Source organism: Cotesia glomerata, linkage group LG2 (genome assembly GCF_020080835.1).
Source record: "Cotesia glomerata isolate CgM1 linkage group LG2, MPM_Cglom_v2.3, whole genome shotgun sequence".
Lineage (NCBI taxonomy): Eukaryota > Metazoa > Arthropoda > Insecta > Hymenoptera > Braconidae > Cotesia > Cotesia glomerata.
In genome coordinates, this window is record NC_058159.1 from 23,687,129 (window position 1) to 23,712,218 (window position 25,090).

Sequence of the window (25,090 nt, forward strand, 5' to 3'; positions counted from 1 at the left end):
AGAAAAGAAAATTTCTTTTTTATTACAGTAATTTATGAACAGTGACAATTGATGATCATTTTTGGATTAGATTAATGTCCACGCTGATTTAAATTTGGTATTTATAGAGAGTGAAAATATTAATCACTACAGATTTTAAATAAAATTAGTTTATTATTTAATAAAATCTCTTTAAAATCAACATTATCATTCAATTGATTAGAGAAATACCATGTATAAAATTTTTTTCATGCTACTTTTAATAATGGAATAAATCAATAAACAAACTTTTATATTTCTACCATACGTATGAGATTGAAATACGCAACGGACGTTTTCAGAACCTTAAAATAAATTATAAATAATTACTGATTTATTTAATCATATTATATCCAATTGTGTATTAAAATTTATAAAGATTCAGTTACTCACAGAAGTAAAACCATTACAGGATAATTCTACTAAACCGCCTGGAGTAATTTTGCCTGGGTGTTGTGTCATCGCAATAATGAAAACAAAATCTCGAGCATATTTAGATGGAAGCAAATACCAATTCACCATGTAGATTGATTGACCTATTGTATTACACTGTATAGAAAGTCAATTTCAATAAGAATATTTTAAATATATTGTTGATATCGAAATCATAAGAATCATAAGTTCACTGTATTAACATATTTTGCATACGCTTATACAGATAATTTAATGAAGATTAATTCTGTAATTTTCAAAAATAAGTTTCATGTGATACAAACGCTAAAAGTTATCATAGTTAAAAAAAACTTTTCGTTTTAAGATACAAAAATTAGTGAAAAAATTCATATGATTTGTTTTTTGTGTAACTAATATATTTTGGTAATGAAAATTGTGTAAATTAACGAAAGTAATAAATTTTTATTATTTTTAACTTCCCGCTAAGAAAATTGAAAATTTTCAAAAGTTGGGAAGTTATTGGTGTTACCCCGTTTTTCGAAAATTGAGTTCTTAACGGATGTTGACGTGAACATAACTTTTGAACGGCTTGACCGATTTCATCGCGGTTGACGTTATTCGAAAGGGTTTGACGAAACTTGGATTTTGAATACAATTTGGACTAATTCAAACTGGTAGATTTTGAGAAATCTCAAAAAACAAACTCAACCGCGTAAAAATCGGTTTATTTATTCAAAAGATTGCGGTTTAAAAATTCAAAAAATAGTGTTTTATTAAACTTCTATCAGATTTTTAAGCTCGGAAAGCTCTAAATGACACAAAAATTATATTTTTGAGCTCAAAGAGCTCAAAAACGTAATAAGTGCATCAATTTTGAGCGCTTGAGTATGGACTTAGCGGGGAGTTGCAGGGATGACCTTTAGGGTCAACCGTTTTCCTAATTTTTTTACTTTACTTTCATAATTAGCAATAAAAAATATGTTTTTGTTAAGAATTAAACCAGCATTATGAGTCACATGATTTTGAATTTTTTAGACTTTTTTGTCTACATGTGACCATTGAGACAACTTCCATATACAAATGGGAGCAATCCTTATATTAGCATTGAAATTATTTATATTGGAGCGTATAAATAAATTTCATGCTAATACTAAAATTTTACTCTAGTTATATTAAAAATATAAACTTGCAAATAAAATTGAGGTCAAATATATTGTTAATGAAGAGTTTACATACTTGCTCTTTCAGTAGTTCACCGATGTAACAAAATATCCCAACACTCGATATAAATGCTATTAATAGCGTCATGTAGATAGCAAAACCAAACATTTCATTGTATCTCCATACCTATAAATTAAATTGAAAAGACATAATCATTTTTTATCTGTAACTTATAAACATCGTTTTTTACCATCATGCAATAATATTCGTCTAGACAGATAATAATAGTTGATGCCAAAATTTCAATGAAACACACTTCATTCAAAATCATTTGGATATTCTGTGATAAACTATAAAAATTCATCAGTGACAAATAGTAATCATAAGAAAAGTTTTTACCGCCTTAAAAAATATGGCACATTTCACTTAAGATGCTCAGTTATTCAATTTAATAGTTATATTATATTATTATTATTATACACACGGAAAAGAAATAAATAGATGCTGCAACATAATACATTTCTGTGATAGCAACATTAAAAAAATTATGTTCTAGTAACATAATTTTCGTGTTGCAGCAACAGGACAATCCCGTGGCAGGCAATAATAATAATAATTTTATTACTACACTGTAAAAATTTATCGGGATGAATGCAGAGTGATTTGGGAGTGAATGCGGGTGTATGGTTTCCAATTAAGTTACTTCCACTGGGCGTGAAATTCACTCCGAGACCAAGTTTTTCAAAGATTGGAATTGTTTCGAAGTTTTTTCTTTAATAATTTAATTTCGAGAGTAAATTTGATTTCTATTTCACTCCAACCGCTCAGAGTTGCAGAGTGAATTTTTCATATTCTTTATATGTATGGTATTTGTGAAACAAAAAATATACGGAAAATTCATGTGGGCATTCAAATGAAAGGTCTCGATAAGTGTAATATCACAATGAGCCTATATCTTTAAAAATAATAGTTTAAAAAAACTAAAAACACGCTTTTTATAGAAAACCAAACTAAAAAATAGAAAATAAATTTTAATAAATTTAAATTAAGAATAGTGTTAAAAATTTCAATAAATATAAATTAATAATAGTGTAAATAAAAAAATGTATTTTATTTTAAAAAAAGCGTGGGGTGCTTTTTAAGATATCAAAATGATAATCACTCTACTCATATCTGTCAATAAAATATTTATAACTATTGACACCATGCACCCCACGCTTTTTTTAAAATAAAATACATTTTTATTTACACTATTATTAATTTATATTTATTGAAATTTTTAACACTATTCTTAATTTAAATTTATTAAAATTTATTTTCTATTTTAGTTTGGTTTTCTATAAAAGCGTGTTTTTAGTTTTTAAACTATTATTTATTTTACTTTTAGTTTGGTTTTATTTATAAAAGCGTGATTTTTTAGTTTTTTTAAACTATTATTTGTTGATTATCAAAAATATTCAGGCGCGCAAATTACCCACGGAGAGTTACATACTGACAAACTGACATACAAGTGAAGCTAATATAAAGCGTGTAAAAAACCTACGGAGAAAAACACCTGGTTTCGAAATATAACTTCGGGATGGTCATCAGAGGATTCCGGGTTGATGTACGGGTTTATCTGTGCCATTCCCGATGAAAACCTACGGAGGAAAACACCTGGTTTCGAGATATAACTTCGGGATGGTCATCAGAGGATTCCGGGTTGATGTACGGGTTTATCTGTGCCATTCCCGATGAAAACCTACGGAGGAAAACACCTGGTTTCGAGATATAACTTCGGGATGGTCATCAGAGGATTCCGGGTTGATGTACGGGTTTATCTGTGCCATTCCCGATGAAAACCTACGGAGGAAAACACCTGGTTTCGAAATATAACTTCGGGATGGTCATCAGAGGATTCCGGGTTGATGTACGGGTTTATCTGTGCCATTCCCGATGAAAACCTACGGAGGAAAACACCTGGTTTCGAGATATAACTTCGGGATGGTCATCAGAGGATGACTAGGAAGGTCATCACCTGGGTTCTAGGTTGATAATAATCAAAATTTAAATAATATCATTATGGTAGTCTCTTTATGCGGAGAGTTACATACTGACAAACTGACAAACTGACAAACTGACATACAAGTGAAGCTAATAAAAAGCGTGTAAAAATATTATTAGTTGACAAGATATAATTTAATTTGTTAATTATTGACATTTTCAAAGATATGAGCTCATTCCGATGTTACATTCATCATGATCTTTCATTTGAGTATCCACATAATTTTTTTTTATATTTTACAGATATCATTAATATAGTAGAAATAAAATTTGAATGATGATTATTATTGCTTACCACAGAATTTTCCTGTTGCTGCAACACGAAAATCATGTTACTACACATGATTTTTTCATATTGATACCACAGGAATGTATCATGTTGCAGCACTTATTTATATTTTTCCATGCAAGTATTTTGTAAACTCACTCGATAACTCTATTGTGAAGTATGATTATTTCAGACATCCGCTTATGAAAACTATCGTCTTTAACGGCCTTGTAATTATTAATAATGACGAGGGATTCCACTCTGGAAATCATTATTTGAATTTGTCCGCACAAATGAGTGACAAAAATAGCACCGAGATTACAAGTACCAACTGTCATTATACACACAATTGCGCCCATTAGAATGTGATTTATATATGTGACTACATATATCCAAGTACGTTGAGTATCATAAATATGTTCATACATTGAAGTAGGAAAGACAAGCGGCTTATCTGTTGTATTTCGCAGCAACGAAAGTGGTGTTCCGGGTAGAAATGGTGCCGCTGCTTGATGTGAAATCCCACCACCGAACATAAATATCGCAAAATAAACAGTAACTTTATTGCCTTTTTCTATATTTTTCATCATGAGTTTCCATTCTAAATCGCTATTTATTCTGTTCCAGTCTTTCGCTAGTTCATTAAGACAATTTTTAATAGCTTTTTGTCGATAAATAACTGCAAGATATTTCAAAGCACTCGCTATACAAACTCCAATAGGACCAAGAAATGCAATTTTTATTTTATAATTCTTTTCATAGTATAGTAAATGATATAATGCAGGGACAATGACAAATATCATCAATCCCACACAAACGATTCTAGTTATTTTATTAATACGCTTTTCCGTATTTGTTGTATTATTTGATATCAATGTCCACAGACCTAACAATGTGAAAAGCCATCGTGTATGTTGGATTGATTTAATAACTCCAAAATTATTTTTTGGATTTTCTTCAATTAATGTGTTTTTGTCTAAATTTTTCATAATATTCAATTAATTATTTCCTTAAAAAAACCTGACTATAAAGGAAATGTTACAAAAAAAAAGGTATATTAAACTATCACTGGAGACAAGTTCATAAGCTTCTATCTAGTATCTTATATTTCTTACTATTGATTATCACCCATTATAATTAATATACTACTGTAGTCGATAGCATAAAAGAAAGAAAAGACATCAACTTAGTTTAATTATTAAAAGCTACTGTATAATTGACAAAACGATTCTTCAATAATTCTTGGATACAATATTAATCTATGTCAATTATTTATTCATATAATTAATTTGGATTTTTGTAAAAAGATTAAGCCTTATTCGCAAAGTGTATGTGTTTCAAAATAGTATTCTGACAAATAAATTTAGTTCACAGTGTTTTCTAGAGAAAAGTTTTTAATTTTCGCAATTTTATGTGTTAATACTAAACTATTAAATTTTATAAACGTGTGTTTACTGAAAAAAAACATTTTTTTGTCATATCAATTGTAACGGGTGTTTATTCCGCTCAATTTGCCCCTTTAAATTAAATTAATTGAAATAATAAAACTAAATAAAATGAATTTAAATTAATAAAGGGCACCACCAGGATTTTTGATCACAGTTCCTGGAACCGGAACCAGAGCTGAGCTTATCTACAGGGAGAGAGAGTGGAGGAAGGTGATCTGAAATAAATAAATTTTTAATTAACAACGGTACCAAAAATATATTAATAACAAAATTATTTAAAAACTGTGCACGCTTACACACACACTATAACAACTTAAGACTACAACCTAGCCTACTAACGGCTAACAAGAATTAACTTGACGAAACTTAAAACAATACCAACGAAGACCACCACGCACAGAGACTGTCGTATGCGAGAGAACGCTGTTAACACTCACCCACACATAACCCACGCGTCTCACACACACTGATTTTACTTTACTTAATTTTATAAAAATTATTAACGAAATTTATTTCCAGAAAATTATTACATGAACTCTCTACTTAAAACAATTCAGTCATTAGCTAACAATTAAATTGTAAAATATTTCCACAACTAATAATTTAATTCTCAAAATCTTGAACTAAAACCAACGCCTAAATTTATTCCGATTTAATCACGAGTTTAATACTCAACACTAAATAAATTTTAGGAACATTCAACGCCTAAATTTATTCCTATTTCAACTCGTAATTTTATTATTAATATAAAAATATTCTTATAAAATTCATCAATTAATTTTAACTAAAAATTACCCGGACTTAATATCCACGCTGTTGAATGAATTCGAAGAATTTTATGAAATGATGATATTAAATTAATAAATAAAATTTCCAGAACTTAAGTTCAGTATAAAAATAACCACGTGAGATTTTCCGACTAAATAAATAATTAATTAACAATTTATCTCAATATAAAATAAATTAACGGAAAATTATCCACAGGTGATTCAGTCTTAAATGCGCCAAAATTCAGTAAATCAAATTCTCAATAAATAATATAATGTTAAATAATTATTTCCTTGTAACAAATAATATTAATTAATAATAATTCAACTGTTCAAAATAAATTATCGCGTACAATAATCAGCAAAGAATTTGCGCGCTCAACATGGACGCCAATATTCGTTAGTGCGTAATAACTTTGACCTTGGGTACAAGTTAACTGCGTCGTAAAATTCGACCGACGCTTGCCTGATCCGTGAGAAGACAAAGGAACTTTCTCGAGGTTTGATTTCTCGGTTTTATTTTATTAAATAAAATAGTTGCAACTAAACCGATTTTTCAGATATTCAGAATTATTTATAATTAATCAAGTAAATTAATAAAATAAATTCTCACGACAATTAACACCGCAAGGTCCTTGAGCAGTCCTCGGGTATAAACCCCCTTGAAGAATCTCAACGGCAACTAACGAATATAAAATTTAATTGCAATTAAATAATTATTGAATTATTATTAATTATATTGAAAATAATTAATCAATGGAAAAGTAAACCAAGTATAAACCCCGCGGTCCACTCCTAGCCCACAGAGTAATTATTGATACCTTGTTGAATATACGACGATCTAACTCACTACTCGAGATTGGAGTCCTAGATGTTATTGGCTTCTGTCGTCTCGTAACTACTCCGGGGATCCGTTCTTCTTGATTTGTGGCACACTCTCTGGCGGTTACACTACTTCTCCCTGTCACAACGCATGGCTCACCTATATAATAACCCCCAAAATACCCCCTCCTACTCTCTCTTTAGGCCCGAAGATCGAGGCGCACCAGTGCTAGTCGAATAGTTATCGATCTCTGACGACTTATCGATGCAGGGTAATTTTACCCTGTTACACAATAGTCAGGAGTACATAGCAATTTGTTATGACAACAAAATGATACTGTTTAATGCAACAAAATATCATTTATTACAGAGTACATAGTGTAACTTTGTTTTGTTCTTCATAATGATAATTTTTTAGGACTAATATTATTCGTTGAGAGGAAAAGGATATAGGTATTCAAACTGAAGAATTAAATCTCTTGTATACAAAAATAAACTATTGTTATACTTAAAAAAAAAATATTGTACTTTAAAGTTGTTTATATTGTGCCGAATGACGTTTTTAAAAACGGTTTTCGTTAATTCTGAGAAAAATCCATTTGATTTCGTGTATAGAAAAATCATTTTTTCTATAATTATTTTTCATGTAATTTTATAAATATGTTCAATTATTTATTATTTTACTCAGTTACAGTTCTAAGCATATTTAAGTATACTAGTGAAGTTTTGATAATCTGAAACAAGATATAAGTTATAAAATTAAAAAAAATTTATTTATAATAAATTTATTAATAATATTAAATGCTTTTAAATAAGCCGGCATAAGAAAAAAATTTTGTAGGTAGACAAGAAACAAATATTGAAATGAATTAAACTAAATATTAATAAATGCTGCTTACATTGCCAAAACTGTGGAGAGATAGGTCAAGCATACCACCAGCAGTTAATTGACGTTGATTCTTTGATGAGGCAATCGTGAGCATCAAATATTTACCTTTATTCCTAGGTATTTTATACCAATTTATCATATAAGTGGATTCTCCGATTGAAGAACACTGTTGAGAGTATAATTATGAAATTTTTTGATCAAAGACTATAATATGACTTCATTAAAATTATTATTCATACGAGTTTAGATTACCTGTTCATTTAGAATTTCTCCAATGTAACAAAATATGAATATATTGAAAGTCAATGCTGTCAATAACATTAAATATGTCAAAATATTTATTGTTTCACTATTGCTCCATTCCTATAAAGATATTCAGTGCTAAATAGTTGTATGTTAGATAAAAGAAAGAATTATCATTTTATTTTTAAACTAAATGTTTGACAAAAAAATGTTTTTCCATATCTGCAGTAAGCTTTTGAGTTTAAATTTTGTGGAGTTTAAACTTTTAAACTAAAATGAAAGCTCAGATATTAGTTTTAGGGGAGGGTAGCCTAAAGCGGGTAGGCATTCGTATCCCGCCGTATGGCGCGCAAGCGCCGATATCTAAGTATGCAGTGATTACCCGAATACTCACGAGTTTCAATCAGTCCCAGCGGAGCAGAAGTAAAGCGACATGTTGTAACCAAGCACAAAATAAAAAAATTAATAAGTTTATTAAAAAAACTCAAGGTCTGTAACTTGTGACTAGTCGAAAGCCGGCTTATTTTTTCTACTGTCAATATTATTACATTATTCTGTCACTGTTCACCTATAAACTACGATGTTCATTCTTTTTCTTTTTTTTTTTTTTTTTTTTTATTTAAAGTTATCATTTTTCTAGTAAAAAATATGCTTTTGGGCAAAGCGGGTAGGGCAAAACGGGTAGATACCCGCTTTGCCCCGATACATTTTTATACTAACTTTTGTGTATATTTATATAGATGGTAAATAAACACAAGTGAAAAACAAAATAGGCGGCCGGGTAGCTTAACCGGTAGAGCCTTTGTCGCGTAACCAAAAGTCCGGGATTCGAGTCCCGGTTTGGGCTGTCCGAATTATTTTTCGGTTACCGAAAAATTTCCACTGAGTAAAGGTCCCCCCTTTTCCTTTATCCTTTCTTTCCACAATTCCCAAATTTGTCTGTAATGGCAAATTTATCTATGAATTATGGCTCTTTCATTACCTTATTTTCAACTTACACTGAAAAAAAATTTAACTTGAATCAAAACGAAAATTCTTGAATCAAGTAAAATTTACTTAAACCAGAAAAATGTCTTATTTTAAGAATTTTTCTACTGAAATCAAGAAGATGAAGTTCTTCAAAATATTTACTTGATTCAAGTAATTTTTTTCCTGTGTATCAAGTTTACTAAACCCAAATGAGTTCATTTAATGTTTATTTAAATTATTGAGATCTTCAATAAGACTGATAAAATCAGTCAAAAATTGTTATTCAAGCGTTATTTTTAACGTTTATGATATCCCTTGCGACCTTCAACCTACTCTGGAAACACCCTGGATTCAGAGTCATAGTGAAAACATACTGAATCCAATGTGTTTCCAGAGTGGTTTGTGCCTTGATTTCAGAGTAAAACCAGAGTGGTTTCAGACTTTATCCAGAGTGAACCAAAGTGAATTTAGAATAGATCCAAAGTGGGTCCAGAATGAAATCAGAGTGATTTCAGAATGATAAAAAATAGTTTTCAGTATGGACTCCAATTTTTCCCAAAGTAAATCCAAAGTGTCCCCAAAATAAAACTAAGTAGCTTTCAAAGTGGATACAAAGCATAATTTTAATTGATTCCAAAAAAGATTTACTTCAAGTTGTTACATAGTTTTTCTAATAATCTAATAAATAAGCTAAAATATATTGAATTTATTAAAACCACTCTGATAACATCTTGGAAACACTTTGAGTCAACTCTGGAAACAGTGCACAAAACCACTCTGGCAATACTCTGAATCCAGTATGATTACAAAATGTTTTTTGAATAATTACAGAATGTCCCCAGAATGATTATAAAGCCGCAAGGGATGTGTGATTAAGGTCTCATTATTAATGTTTAAAAAAATTAATATGCGCTTGCATTTGTAAAATCTATAGTGTTTACCCGCTTTGCCCAAACGGCTTACCCACTTTAGGCCCCCCTTGTAGGACAAAGCGGGTTTTTTCAGTGTTTTTTATTTTTGATAATAAATAATTATAAAGTTAAAAATAACTCAATAATCATTTTATTATAAGATAATTCAAGATCTCTCTTAAGAAATAAAACCAAAAACTTTTGAGGGTTTCTTGTTAACCTACCCGCTTTAGGCCACTCTCCCCTAATTCATATTCATTGTTCGTATTGATATGCAAACTGTTGCAAGATAATTACCGATACTTTTGTATTGTTTTGCTCAAAAAAAAAAAAAACTTTGAACTAAAGAAATAATTCTGAAGAATTTTATTTTTTTGAAGTAAGAATTATTTTTCGGTTCAAAAATTTTTCAGCTTAGCTCAAGAAAATGAAATTCTTCTGAATGGTTTTGTTGATTCAAGATTATTTCTTTCCAATCTAGTAAATTTTTTCACAAGTGTATTGTTTTTGTCAATAATCAAAGACATGTCAATGACATGGTTGTCATTATAATTAAAAATTATATATATTATCTTCGTCATCAATAATTGTAAATAAAGCTTTATAAATCTTACTATCATGCAGTAATATTCCAATAAACAAATAATCATAGTTGATGCTCCAACTTCAACAAGACAAACTTCACGTAACATTCTTTCAATACTTTTTGAAAAACTGGAAAATATTTAAAAATCTTGTTAGTAAAAAAAATATCGAGTAAATGAAAGAAGATACGAAAATATTGAAGAAATTAACTCTAAAATTCTAACATGACTTTGTATTATAGATGCCATCCGATTATCAATAGTATCATTTGCTTTCGAATTCTCTTTCTTTAGCAAATTTTGTAATTGTAATTTGAGTGTGTCAACTTGACCACAGGCGTGAGTAGCAAATACAGCAGCTAAATGGCAAGCTCCTGTTGTAATGGTTAGCAAAACCAAACCGCATATGAAATGAAGAAAAAAAATGAATTCATAGATTGGAGTTTTTTGACAATCAAAAAAAATATCATTTCCTGGATAAGCAAGCGGTCGAATTGTTTCGTTAAGTTCATTTAAAGTACTACCTTTCCATATAGGCATAACCGTGTGGTATGAAACACCACCAGAAAATGTAAAAATCGCACATAGTTTAGTGATGTTACGACCAACATTAACACTTTCGATCATTTTTTGTCGATCTTCCTCTGTTTTTACTCTAGCCCAATCAATTTTGAGATGATTTAAACAATTTTTTATAATATTAGAACGATACAATATGAAGTAATATTTACAACAATTAGTAAGATAAAAACCAAAAGGTCCCATTAAAATAATTTTCACAACCTGATCAGTTTCTCTAAAGATCATATGTACACCACAAGGCATAACAGTTATGAACATTATAAATGAATTTACAAAAATAATCAAAACTGACAATAATTTACTAGTTAAAGAAGAATCCCCTGTAACAAACGACCAAACTCCGAGAGGCTTAAGTATGCATTTTGTTAATTTTAAATTATAATTTATATCTTCCAAAAGCTCACTATTCTTAATAATCATAATTTTTATCTTGACAGTAATAAAGACTAAGTATGTTTCAGAAGTAGTTAACAATCGCGTTACTATATATCGAATAGTTGTTGAATACAACCCGATTAAAAATGAGTAAGAAGTGCTACTCACAAATAACTGCTTCTGAAGCAAACTATTTTTGCGCATGCGTTAAAAGGTTGTAAATATACATTTATAAACTTTAGTTGTATATACAAACTACCCTCTTAGTAATATTTGAAAATTAAAATGAAAGTTTATACTTCACAACAGTTTTAGAAAATTTAAATATTCTAAAGAAAAATAAAAGTTTACAACAGTTTTTAAGTTTTAAAATATCCTTAACTGAAACAAAGGCTTACTGGTTGTTTAAGTCTTAAAATATCCCTTGATAACGAAAGTTTAAGTATCAACTAAAGTTTTTTATTCTCTTTGTTTTCAATAATGTACATATTTTTGGTTAAAAATAATTTTAATGAAAATCTAAAAATTTTTGATTCAAGAAAATGAAATAACGTGAAAATTGAAGCTTATTTCACAAGCTTTCAAATGCAATTGACAGAAAGTTGATCCTATCGGTTATTACATTCAAAAGTTACTTCAAAAAGAATCTACAGAACTGCGATTTTTTGCAATTTTTAAAATATTGTACTTTCGTTTCTAAACTAATCGACCAACTTGGATCATCTTCGGAGTTGACCCCGAGAATCATCCAAAGAATACTTTTGTTGAGTTTCTGTTACGAATTGGAGATGTTATCGTTGTGACAAACTGAGTTATATCTTTATAAATAAATATATATTTCATTTGGCTATTGAAATAATTATAAGATTCATAATCAACTATTAAGATATCTTGTGAGGACAAAAGAGACGATAGAAGAAAGAGTGAAGGAGAAAAAAGAAATATATGTGGGGGTAAGGTGTTTCGAGTACACGGAAAAAAATTGTAGGAAAAATGACAATTGTTACATCGTAATCCAGTATTAAACTCTAATTACTTTCACTTTCATAATTTTAAAATATAAAATACCGCTACTTTTTTTTTTCATTTTTAAAAATTCTTATCTTAAAAACTTTTGGAGATTAAGGGCCAAAAATTTACAGAGAATCGTCTTGTGGTACATACAAAAAGGTGTAAAACTTCAGATAAATAAAAAAATATGAATTCAAAGACCCGTGATTCAGTGTAGGTATATCTTGAATCAATTTGACAAATTAAACATCTCTGGTGTTGACTTTAAATAAAAACAAACACGATGCAATGGAATTTTTGTCAAAACTACAAAATCAACGCTTGAAAAATTCATCTACGTTCGTTTTCCTAATTTTTTTATTTTAATTTTGATGTAGAGCCAACGCAATTTTAGATCGTTTAACTCTTAATATAGACCTAACTTACTAATTATAAAAATAAAGTGAAAATAGCATTTGCCCTAACCGAAATTCGAACCCGAGCCACGCGCTTGTCAGACCGATAACTAACCCCTACGCCGTACGACCGATAAATTGGATCACATCTCATCATTCATATAAACTATATCTACATGGTGACGAAGTGTGACGGTTTATTATTTATATAATTTATGTTATTTAATATTGTGTTATGATGAAAATCAACTATTTTTTACAAATTTTTATTAGTTAAAAAAATGCAAGACTTAAGTTCTTATATTACTTCAGACTTTTTTCATTGTTCTGTATATTTTTAATATCATTTTATAAATTTTACTGTTTAAAATTATCAATATAAAAAATTCAACTGTAAATTATTATAATTTAATTTTTTAAGACCATATCAATTTTGACGATATACAATTGTTTCGGTTAAATAATAAATTTTCAATTGTAGCAATTGCTTACAAATATTCGTTAAACAATAAATATGTACAGTTTAAAATTCTATTACTTAATGATAAATTAAGTTTGGATTTCCCACTGAATGGCCAAGGCTAGGTTACTTAATTCTGGCTCAAGTATGGGTTGCCATTCAACGGTCATGGCTAGGTTTCCCAGTCTTGGCTCAGGCTCGGGTAATCATTGGGCCGGCCAAGGCTTAGTTGCCCAGTCTTGACCCAAGACTGGGTTCTCTTGCCTCGGCCATTCTATGGCGAACCAGTGTTGGCTCAATGCTGGGTTCTCTTGCCTTGGCCATTCTATAGCGAACCAGTCTTGGTCCAGGCTCGGATAATCATTGGGCCGGCCGAGGCTTGGTTGCCCAGTCTTGACCTGTATATGTAAATCAAATTATTTTAAAGATCTACTCAAATGAAATTTAATCTATTTACATGGATCCAATTCAATCTTAATCAATATTTCTGTGTGCATAAACTTAAAATTATCAAAACTATAATATTACTGAGTACAACAACTTGAATGTTTTATTTTAAAACATAGTAACTGCAAAATTTTTATATCTGTTCTTTTTAACTTCCCGCTAAGAAAATTGACAATTTTCGAAAATCAGGAAGTTATTGGTTTTACCCAGTTTTTTGAAAATTGAGTTTTCATCAGATCTCGACGTTTTGAGATCCTAGAAAGCTTCCCTGACTATTCCCACGATGGTGTGCGGTTTGTGTGTGTGTGTGTGGGGGGGGGGGGATGTATGTAAGCCTCTCATAACTTTTGAACAGCTTTACCAATTTAATCGCGGTTGGCACCATTCGAAAGGGCTTGACCAAACTCACATTTTGAATACAATTCGGATTGGTAGATTTCGAGAAACCTCAAAAAAACGACAAAAAAATTTTTTTTCACATATGGTTTTTTTGGAATAACTTTTAAACGGCTTCGTCGATCAATTCCAAAACCAAGCTCTTAACATCAAAAAACCAAGTCGATTGCCACCAATCTGGTCAAAAACAGTTGATTTGTTCATGAACACCAGAAAACACCAGAACACCAGAATTTCCGGTTTGGTTAATTTGTGTTCAAAAGAATATTATAGAATTTGAATGCTGCCAACCGCGTGCCAACCATTTTTCTTTTAAGTTTTTTTTTTTAATTGTTACTCTTTTTAGTTCTTTAAGTAAATAATTTGATGTGTTTTTTTTATTTATATCCCCGTTTCAATATAATCCAGAAAATTTGACTTCGCTTTTTTCAAAAAAATAATCCTAATAATACCATGCAGCTCATGTTAAAGTTCTAGAGATCAAATCGTTAAATAACCATTTTTGAATATTATAATCTGTCAAATTCTATCTAACCAGTGGTAATATTGAACCGTTTTATTGCCTTTACCTGGTAAAATATTTTCGAAGTAAGATATTTTAATACGACACATTAGAACGTGGGTATCGAAATTTTCTGCTTAATATAATTTCTATATCTAATCCAAGTATTTTAGTAATTGATCGGGTACATTTTTTTTTATATAAGGCAATTTTAAGAAAATCCAAGACATGTGTTTTGAAATAGTGCAACTGAATATTATTTGTAGATTGTTTAATAAAAATAATCGTTATTCTCAGCTCATAAACAACAGTAAACCTATTCAGATCAATATAGATCTACTATACCAATTAGATTTTTTGCAACTCATCTTTTTGTGCGAACACTACTTTAGGATGCAAGTGTTATAGAAACAATGAACGAGACGGATAGAGAGCAGTTTGGGTAAGTTTCAAAATTTTTTAGGAAATAAAAAATGCGAAAACTACAGAACGTTTTAACAAATTAAAAAAATTTAGGTTTCTTAATGAACCTCAAACTATACTTCATAGATTCTGACGTCGACCACTTTCCTGAAAATATTGGAGGCTATAGCGAAGAACAAGGAAAATGATTTCATCAAAACATAAATGAAATGAAGGGTAGGTATCGAGTAAATTAGAATGTCAACATGATGGCGGATGGATGCTTACAAGAGAAGTACCAGAAGAAAACAGAAAACGTAAAAGCCTAGATCATTTGAAGATAAAAGAGTTCGATACAAACGAACGACAGTCTAAAGTTCGAAAATATTGTATCGTACCTTCCTCTTAGATGCTATTTTTTACAGATTTTAAAATTATGTCAATTTTTTAAGTCTAAGATCATATTCCATTTATGAAAATACATCCAAGTCATTAACAATCGTGTTTAATAGATTTTTTTCTCATAATTATAACTGCAATTTTACCAATTTTTTTGGTTTTTTGAGATTTTTATTGATTTTGAACCGTTCATACGGCAAATAAACTTTAGATTCAAATTCAGTAGAACAAAATACATGAAAATCATACTCAATTTGAATCCAAAAAATTTTTTTCATCTTGATAATTTCTATTTTTCATGATTTATTCCAATTTTTTGGGTTTTTCGCAATTTTTTTAAATTTTGACAGCTTAACGAGTGAATTAACGTTCAGATTCAGATTCAGTAAATTGAAATACTAAAAAATCATACTTGATTCGGGTCTACAAAAATTTTTTCATCACTGTGACTGCAGTTTTTCGCAATTTTTCGCCTTTTTGTTTTGATTTTTTTGCATTTTACTCAAATCTGGAGAGTGACCAGGCTAAACGGACTTTGAATTCGAATTCAGTGGGTCAAAATACATGTCCAGAAGTGAATCCGGTCAAAAATACAAACAATTTTTTTTTGTATGCCGGTGTTACTAACGCAAAATTACTCATGTCATGTTAAGACTTTTTATAATCTAAAATTTATATTTCTAAAAATACAAAATTCATAGTTATCTATACTAATAAATGGAGAGCCGGTTTTTTTTGTCTGGTTATACTGTGGAAACTACTGAACCAATCGGAATAATACTTATACCATAAGATGCAGCGTGTTTCGGAGAAGGTTTTAGTATATGATATGGTGGTGATTACTTATCCGGAACCTATATTTTTTTGACTTAGAAATAATGAATTTTTATTGTAACTAAATTTATTCTATTCGATTGTCATTTGTTTAAAATAAATTTTTTTTCCCTCGGGGCGTAAAGCGTCAACTTTAGCCCCGCTGCGCGAAACGAAGTTGCCGCTTTCCGCCTTCGTCGGGGAAAAAAATAGTATACACTCCTCGGGAAGTAAATAAGAAAGCCTCAGATCACATGTTTGTTGACCTCGGTTTCGCCTCGGCCAACAATTACATGTGATCTGAGACATTTCTTACTTTACTTCCCTAGGGGTGTAATGCACTATTTTAATTCTATTGGTTATGTTTATATACTAGGCAGATTTCTTCACTTATGAGACCTGCAATTTCTCTAACTGAAACTTTGAATGCTCATTACAAATTTTTTTTTTTCATATCAATTATTATTCATTTTTGTAAGAAAGACACGAGAATGTTATAATGATTGCACATTGAAAGTAACAATTAATATTAGCTAGAATAATTACATGGATAAAAGGTGTATGCCAATTCGACAGAATTTGGAATCTGTACAAGTCAAAACAATACTCTAATTAAATTTCAAGTTTAGATCCAAAAACGCAATTCTATAAAGCCCAGCGGAACGGGCGAGTATAAAGCTAGTATATTATATATTGACAGGAGTAAATCTGTAAATTCAACCGAATACCCGTAATTTCAACAGAACTTTTTTCTGTGTACACTGATTCTCGTCTTTTAATCGTGTAATGTAAGCATGTACTTTTTAATAACTAGATTTCATAAAAAAACGAGAATAATATTTGTAATCACTCGAATAAAATTCTTCACTTCAAAACAATGTGAAAAATAAATTGATACCCTACATAGCTAAACAATTAATAAAAACTAAATAAAGGAATATTAAACGTACTCTTATTTCTGACAGAAACAGGTGCCACGGAACTTTCGATTAATTTTTTTTTTATTTTTGTGTTAGTTACTATAGTGGCAACTTTGCAAATTATTCCTATATACCATTTTAAATTTTGTACGAAATATCGAGAAATGAATTAAAATTTTAATTATTCAAAGCTTTAGCTCAAAAGTTTTCGAGACATGCGCAATAAATTTTATCCCTACTACAATTTAGAGTCAAGCAGTGGAATAAAAATTATTTCATCGATAAGAGCTCGTATTGTCAAGAGCGATAATGAATCAGAAAAAGAAAAAAAATATTAAGACAAAAGGAACGATCAATTCAACAATCTTTGACGATATTGAATATACTCAACAACTGTTGAGTATATTAGCGATTTGGCCGCTAGTTTCAAAATCATCCACCATAAAAAAAATAATTTCGGTCATTCATCTCTTAGTAATAATCGGTAGTTTAATATGGAATATTCTTTTTCGGTGTATATTCATATACATTTATGTGAAGAAATTTGATGATCAAATAATGCTAATCGGGCCTACTTTTTTCCGAGTGATAATTTTACTTAAATATTTGGCTATTATATACCATCGTCGAACAATAAAAAAAATAATAGAACACATACAAACTGATTGGAATAACGTAGAATGTCAAGAGCAACAAAATATTATGATGAAAAATGTACAAATTAATAGACAAGTAACTTTGGTTTTTGCATTCCTCATGTATGTAAGTGGGGCCTTTTATAACTTTGTGATGCCTCATATAATACCGTTATTGACTCATCGTGGTTCACGGAATGCAACTCAACGATTAACCATTTTTCCTGGTTACAATGTGCTTTTTGATGTTCAAAAGTCACCGATCTACGAAATAACATTTTTTTTCCATATATTCAGTGTATTTGCTGGTTTTTCGGTCCTTATTTGCGCCTGTAATCTTGCAATTGTTTTGGTAACTCATGCCTGCGGGCAAATTCAAATAATAATTAGTCAGCTAAATTCCTTGATTGATAATTTTATGAAAGACGAAAACACTGTATTTATTGAATTTGCATCGTTAATCCGCCGTCACGTAAGAGTCATAAAGTAAGTTTTTTTTTTAATGAAAAATTTTCTCCTACATGTCACAATTAAATCGAGTATTTTGATTTTAACTATTAATACAAATAGTCTGAGCTTGAATAAGGTCAAGCCTATTTTCAAATTATGTTTTCTAAGACCACATGGCTCTTGATTGTCGAATGAAAACATACATTTTTATAAAAATCCACCCTATTCAACATCAATACGTATGAATGAATTAATATATAAAAATAAATACTCATATTTTTCTTGGTCATTTTAATATATAGATTTTCCAACAATATTATTAAAGATGCTCTTTACGAAATTTGTCTTGTCGAGATCGGTGCATCGTCAATACTCATATGCATAGTCGAGTTTCTTTTTCTTAAGGTAAATATCATAAATTATTATTTCTAATAAAGCAACACAAAAGTACACATTTAATTTATTAACTTTTGTTACAGATGATAGAAAATAAAAATTACGCAAACATGGTACCATATGCTATGCTTTTGGCAAGTTTAGTTGCGAGTATACTTATACTTTGTTATTTTAGTGAACTTCTTGACAATCAGGTATTCGATTATATATTTTCAAATGTACTGTTTTAAACTACTATGAATACTTTATAAGATAAAAAAATTATTTATAACAGTTCATCGAAGCTGGAATGCAAGCATATTTGATTAATTGGAATCAACTACCACCAAAAGCGAGAACATATTTGATTTCGATTATTATCATATCTCAACGCTCATATAAAATAACTGCTGGCGGGATAATTGATCTATCGTATGTTGCTTTTGTGCAGGTAAAAGTAAAATAATTGATTGCAACATAAAGATGAGTTGCAAAAAATTTAATGGGTATAGTAGATCTATCTGAGTAGGTTTACGGATGTTTATGAGCTGTAAAAAAAACGATTATTTTTATTGAAAAATCGCCAAATAATATTCGGTTGCCCTATTTCAAAGCACATATCTTAGATTTTCTTAAAATTGCCTTATATGAAAAAAATGTACCCGATCAATTAATAAAATATTTAGTTTAGATATAGAAATTATATTAAGCAGAAAATTTCTATACCCACGTTTTAATGTGTCGTATTAGAATATCTTACTTCGGGCCGAAAGTTGACGCTTTCTGCCTGTCGAGCAAAAAATAGTATATTACACTACAAGGGAAGAAAATTGAAATTCCTGCCCTGTGTGGTGTATACGATTTTTCTTTATACTTAGTCGAAAGTACGTTTATTAATTACATTTTTAAATACTATAAACAATACAACCACTTTCTGCGTTCAGCTGACAGGTTGGCCATGTTTTCTTCATTTGCTCCCTATCGACGCGCCTCTTTCGGACTTACATAAAATTTTAATTTTTTTTTGTTGCGTTCTTGATGCCTGCTCCGCGACATTTGAAAACACGAGCGAAGTTAGAGCGTCAGGTCAGCGGGGGCAGGCATCAAAAACAAAACAAAAAATTAGGAAAACGGTTGACCCTGAAGGCCATCCCTGCAACTTCCTGCTAATTCTATACCTAGGCGCTTAAAATTGCACTTATGACCTTTTTGAGCTCTTCGAGCACAAAAATACAGTTTATGTATTATTTTGAGCCCTTCGAGCTCAAAGAGATAGCTTTCCTATGCTTTTGAGCTCTTCAAGCTCAAAAATCTCATCAAAGTTCGATGAAACACGATTTTTAAAATTTTTAAACTTCTATAACTTTTGAATGAATCGACCGATTTTCACGCGGTTGGCGGTGATCGATGTAGTTTTTTAAGCTCTATAAATAATTCTAAACAAAAAAATTAGGAAAACGGTTGACCCTAAAGGCCATCCCTGCAACTTCCCGCTAATTCCGTTAATACCTGGGCGCTTAAAATTGCACCTACGAAGTTTTTGAGCTCTTCGAGCTCAAAAAAACAATCTATGTGTTGTTTTGAGCTCTCCAAACTCAAAAAGATACCTTTTCTATGCTTTTGAGCTCTTTGAGTTCAAAAGTCTGATAAAAGTTTCATAGAATACTATTTTTTGAATTTTCAAACCGCAATAACTTTTGAATGAATGAACCGATTTGTACGTGGTTGGCGGCATTCTACGCAGTTTTTTAAGCCTTATAAAGAATTTCTAAGTTACAATTGGTCAAACTATAAATTTTGGAGTAATTCCGAAAAAATACTTTTTTGGGTTTCTTTCCTGCACGATATCTCTCGAACGAAGAATATATGGTGAGACTTTCGCCGACTTCCGAAGAGGCCGATTCCTGGGCTCAAAAGAGCTATACTCGCACGTATATTTGTCCTACCCTCACCATAACGAAAACACAGCCAAGATCGCGGACAAGGAAAAACCGCTGTTCTCTTGTGTTTATACACATTCATTGAGCAGCAGCATATCTCTCGAACGAATCAATCGATTTTGACCGGATTAGCGGCAATCGACGTGGTTTTTTGATGTTAAGAGTTGATTAGTTTTTGGAGTTGATTGATAAAGCCGTTTAAAAGTTATTCCAAAAAAACCCTTTTGAAAAAATTTTTTTTTACAGTTTTTTTTAGATTTTTCGAAATCTATCGGTCCAAATTGTATTCAAAATGTGAGTTTGGTCAAGCCCTTTCGAATGGTGCCAACCGCGATGAAATCGGTAAAGCTGTTCAAAAGTTATGAGAGGCTTACATACACACACACACACACACACACACACACACACACACACACACACACACACACACACACACACACACACACATAGTGACACCCTCGCGGGAATAGTCAGGGAAGCTTCCTAGGACCTCAAAACGTCGAGATCTGATGAAAACTCGATTTTCGAAAAACGGGGTAAAACCAATAACTTCCCGATTTTTGAAAATATTCAATTTTTTTAGCGAGAAGTTAAAAATTGATCTGATGAAAAATTTCGGAGTTATTACAAAAAAAACACTTTTTTTGATTTTTTTCGACAACGATATCTCACGAACGCATCAACCGATTCTGACGGTTTTAGGAGGTTGAACAATAGGTCTTACATTAAAATTTCTAGCCGGGTTATTTATTAATTAATTATTGCGTAATAAATTAATTATGATGCCATTTTTTGTGAAATCGTAGGTATGATTTAGCATTGGTGCGGCGGTGGTGTAGCGGTGGTGCGGCGATGCTAGGGGAGTAAATTTTTAGCGTGCGGCGTAATAGTCCGTGAAACGGCGGTAGTGCAGCGGTGGTGCGGCGGTTGATCGAAATTTAATATTTTTCGGAAAAAATAATAATTTTATTTTTACTCGGGGTGAAAACTCCATTATCATAAAACTAGGTAAAACCAATAACTTCTCGATTTTCAAAAATTTTCTATTTCCTTAGCGAGAAGTTAAAAAAGAACAGATCTAAAAATTTTTCAGTTACTGTGTTTTAAAATAAAACATTCAAAATATCACAACACATATAAGCTTGTGACCGTGTTGTGCCCTTTTATCATGGATTTTGTGTGTATTTATTCAAAAGTAGACTAACACCGACGACATTATGTCGGGAAATATTTTGTCGCGGTACCCTTAGTAATATTATAGTTTCGATAATTTCAGGTTTATGCACACAGAAATATTGACTAAGATTGAATTGGATCTATGTAAATAAATTAAATTTCATTTGAGTAGATCTTTAAAATAATTTGATTTACATAGACCCACAAAAATTTTCTTAGGTATTCTAAGAAATAAATCTTATTGATAAATTTTTATTTTTCAGATTCTCAAAACAGGCTTTGCATATTTGCAACTTCTGAGAGCGACGATGTAAATACAGGAAAAAAATTCCAAAATTTTGTCTGACCAGGTTAAATATATTAACTCACCTTACCCGATTAAATATGGTTAATTTTTTAATTATTAGCGTGAAAAAATTAGCCGGCCTGTAATTCACTAAACTTTCTCGATTATTGTTGATCAATAGAAATTAATAATTGAAGATGAAGAATTTGAAGGATTCAAGATAGCATAGTTATTGGATTAAAGATCTCGAATAAACTCAAATGAAAATATTTGATAATCATAGTATCCAATAAAATGTTAATTAGTTAACATATCTTATTATTACTAGTGTTATGTCCACCCGCATTTTTTATTTATTTAAATCACCCGCGCAGATGGAAGACTTCTCCATGCGCGAAAGCCACAATAAAATGTAAGCTACGTGACTGCTGGTTGACTAGCGGGGACTTCTGCAATCTCAGCACCGCGAGCTTTTAAAAAGGCGATCAACAGCCAAATCCAGGTCTTTTGTTAGTTAATTCGACTTCCACGTTTAACTTGACAGGCCCATGCCTTGTAGAGTCCTTTGCTTTAATTTGCACTGCACTTAGAGGAAGTTTGGACGCGGTTTAACCGGCAGGCCACGTATTAGTTGTTAATATTGTCTACGAGTCGGGATTCTCAAAGTCCTAATTTGCCCTGCACTTAGGCGAGAGCTCGGTCAGTAGATAAAATTTAGAGAGTAAAAATCTCAAAGTCTTAATTTGCCCTGCACTTAGGCGAGATTTTGACCAATAAGAAAATCTAAATAACCGGATTCTCAAAGTTCTAATTTGCCCTGCACTTAGGCGAGAGTTCGGTCAATAAGTAACTTAAGATCTTTTAAAGCTAAATTCGCGCACTTTACCCTACTATTACAAAATAAATAAAATTCATTAATAAATAATTTCGATCTAATAAAAATTGTGAAAGTGTAAAGGTTTTGGTGTTTGTTAAATAAATCTTGAAAAGTGAAATCTGTTTCGAATAAGTTCATTTCGTAAAATAAGGACCCCTTAGAATAAGCAACCCAAATCCATCCACATCCATTCGCTGCAAATACCAACAGAGGGTCAATCAAGGAAAAGGCATTACGATCAGCCCCGGAATCACGGATCCGATCCTAAGAAATAATCCAGCAAGTAGTAAGTACATCTACCCCTAATTAAAATCCGTGTACTGTCTCAAACGAAGGCGTGGTAAATTCGTACATCGAAACGTCCCACATAAACAATTAAAACAACGGAATTAAAACCCCCGTTGCGTATTCTTTAAACTGTTAGTCCAAACCTCCACCGTTTACGCTACCGCTTTAAAAACTCCCTTGGACATAACACTAGCAATTTTCAGCTATTATATAACTGCCGAAAATTCACGAATTATAAATAAAAAAAAACTTTGGCTTAATAATTTTTCGATATTTTCAATTATAATATACATAATTCAGGTTTTTTTGAGTTGATTAAAAACTTCTCTGTAAACTATAAATAAACAAATTGACCACCATCACCAATATATACAAAATCAAAATCTTTCTGATGATAGTAAATTTAACTATAAAAATTCCTTTCAAAATAATTATTTTGCTCATCACAAAATTTTCTTATTTTTAAATTTTTATATTTTTTTGATTTAGTTCGTCAAATTAATTCAGGTTATACATACTCTGAATCATGAGACTTTATATTCATATTTTTTTATTTATCTGAAGTTTTACATCTTTTTGTATGTACCACAAGACGATTCCTTGTAAATTTTAAGCTCTTAATCTTTAAACGTTTTTAAGATAAAAATTGTTGAAAAAGAAAAAAAAATAAGTAATGGTATTGCACGACTAATGATGCAAAGCATCGAAGAGTGCTTTACGATGGAAAAAATTTTTTCGTCTCATTTCAGCAACTATTTTTATTATTATAGTCTTGTTAATTCAGGGAATCAATATATTTTGCATACTATTGTCAAGATAATTTAATGAAGATTAATTTGACACTTTTAAAAAATTGATGTAGCAATAGAAATGGAAAAAAACATCAAAAGAGGTCATAAAATTTCCTGTCCGTCATGTATAAAACTCTAAAAACACTTAACTTGCGAAAAATTGCATTAATTGAGTTAAATGTTTTTTTTAATTCTTTGAAAGAATTGTAGGTTATCAAATGCAAATGGGTATGTAATTCAGTGTCGTTTATGTATAATTAATAAAATGTAAAACAAAAACCAGAAGTCTGTATATCTATATATATTGTGTACATTTATCCCACTAGAAACGCATCCGCATTATCGTGCTATTTTAGCTATTTTATGAATTTTTTTTCACATTCTTTATTTTATAAATATTTCATAATTAAATGAGCATTATGAATCGTGCACTTTTGGATTTTTTAAACTTTTTTACATTTTAAAATGATGAAACTGTAAGTAATTAGAGTCTAGTACTGGATTACGATGTAACAACTGTCATGTTTCCTACAATTTTTTTTTCGTGTATACGAAACACCTTACCCCCACATATATTTCCTTTTTTTCCTTCACTCTTTCTTCTATCGTCTCTTTTGTTCTCACAAGATATCTTAATAGTTAATTATGAATCTTATAATTAATCAATTATTTGAATACCCTGAATAAAAAAAAAGTATTGAGACAAAGAAAAAAGTATTGAAAAGTATTGGATTGACTAGAAAACCAATTTTTTTTTCTTTGTCTTAATACTTTTTTTTTTATCAGGGTAGCTAAATGAGAAAAAATTCTTGAAGTAACTTTTTAATGCGATAACCGATAACATTAACTTTCTGTCAATTGCATTTGAAAGCTTGTGTGGAATAAGCTTCAATTTTCATGCTATTTCATTTTCCTGAATCAAAAATTTTTAGATTTTCATTACAATCTTTTGTTACCAAAAATGTATACATTATTGAAAACAAAGAAAATAAAAAACTTTAGTTGATACTTAAACTTTCGTTATCAAGGGATATTTTAAGACTTGAACAACCAG

The 25,090-nt window shown here is 30.4% G+C and overlaps 3 protein-coding genes across 4 annotated transcripts; 1 reads left to right on the top strand and 2 right to left on the bottom strand.

Annotated features, from left to right (window-relative positions):
• Positions 1-171: 171 nt before the first annotated feature.
• Positions 172-5,186, bottom strand: LOC123259639 (odorant receptor 13a-like). Its single transcript, XM_044720263.1, has 5 exons — positions 4,043-5,186; positions 1,823-1,922; positions 1,648-1,758; positions 412-567; positions 172-323 (listed from the first exon to the last, which is right to left on the bottom strand). The coding sequence occupies exons 1-5, from the start codon at positions 4,870-4,872 to the stop codon at positions 270-272; spliced, it is 1,251 nt and encodes a 416-aa protein (XP_044576198.1). The 5' UTR covers positions 4,873-5,186; the 3' UTR covers positions 172-269.
• Positions 5,187-7,260: 2,074 nt separating this feature from the next.
• Positions 7,261-11,628, bottom strand: LOC123259649 (odorant receptor 4-like). 2 transcript variants are annotated; one of them, XM_044720281.1, is made up of 6 exons: positions 11,041-11,627; positions 10,728-10,890; positions 10,547-10,646; positions 8,062-8,172; positions 7,820-7,975; positions 7,261-7,654 (listed from the first exon to the last, which is right to left on the bottom strand). In XM_044720281.1, the coding sequence occupies exons 1-6, from the start codon at positions 11,516-11,518 to the stop codon at positions 7,601-7,603; spliced, it is 1,062 nt and encodes a 353-aa protein (XP_044576216.1). In that variant the 5' UTR covers positions 11,519-11,627; the 3' UTR covers positions 7,261-7,600. The 2 variants fall into 2 exon arrangements, with proteins under 2 accessions (XP_044576216.1, XP_044576215.1); XM_044720280.1 differs by having other exon boundaries at positions 10,728-11,628.
• Positions 11,629-17,161: 5,533 nt separating this feature from the next.
• On the top strand, positions 17,162-22,144 carry LOC123259645 (odorant receptor 85c-like). The gene is made up of 5 exons (XM_044720274.1): positions 17,162-18,339; positions 18,606-18,708; positions 18,783-18,893; positions 18,974-19,129; positions 22,058-22,144. The coding sequence occupies exons 1-5, from the start codon at positions 17,528-17,530 to the stop codon at positions 22,106-22,108; spliced, it is 1,233 nt and encodes a 410-aa protein (XP_044576209.1). The 5' UTR covers positions 17,162-17,527; the 3' UTR covers positions 22,109-22,144.
• The last annotated feature ends 2,946 nt before the right edge of the window (positions 22,145-25,090 follow it).

Bases quoted from the DNA above. Each gene is read 5' to 3' on its own strand.
- LOC123259645 (XM_044720274.1), top strand. From the start codon at position 17,528: ATGAATCAGAAAAAGAAAAAAAATATTAAGACAAAAGGAACGATCAAT. The intron at 18,894-18,973 runs GTATTCGATTAT...TATTTATAACAG, and splicing joins GTGAACTTCTTGACAATCAG to TTCATCGAAGCTGGAATGCA. The intron at 19,130-22,057 runs GTAAAAGTAAAA...TTTATTTTTCAG, and splicing joins CGTATGTTGCTTTTGTGCAG to ATTCTCAAAACAGGCTTTGC.
- LOC123259639 (XM_044720263.1), bottom strand. From the start codon at position 4,872: ATGAAAAATTTAGACAAAAACACATTAATTGAAGAAAATCCAAAAAAT. The intron at 1,923-4,042 runs GTGAGTTTACAA...GAATTTTTATAG, and splicing joins CTTCACAATAGAGTTATCGA to TTTATCACAGAATATCCAAA. The intron at 1,759-1,822 runs GTAAAAAACGAT...TTTAATTTATAG, and splicing joins ACGAATATTATTGCATGATG to GTATGGAGATACAATGAAAT.
- LOC123259649 (XM_044720280.1), bottom strand. From the start codon at position 11,518: ATGATTATTAAGAATAGTGAGCTTTTGGAAGATATAAATTATAATTTA. The intron at 8,173-10,546 runs GTAAGATTTATA...ATATCTTTATAG, and splicing joins TGGAATATTACTGCATGATA to GAATGGAGCAATAGTGAAAC. The intron at 7,976-8,061 runs GTAATCTAAACT...TACTCTCAACAG, and splicing joins GAGAAATTCTAAATGAACAG to TGTTCTTCAATCGGAGAATC.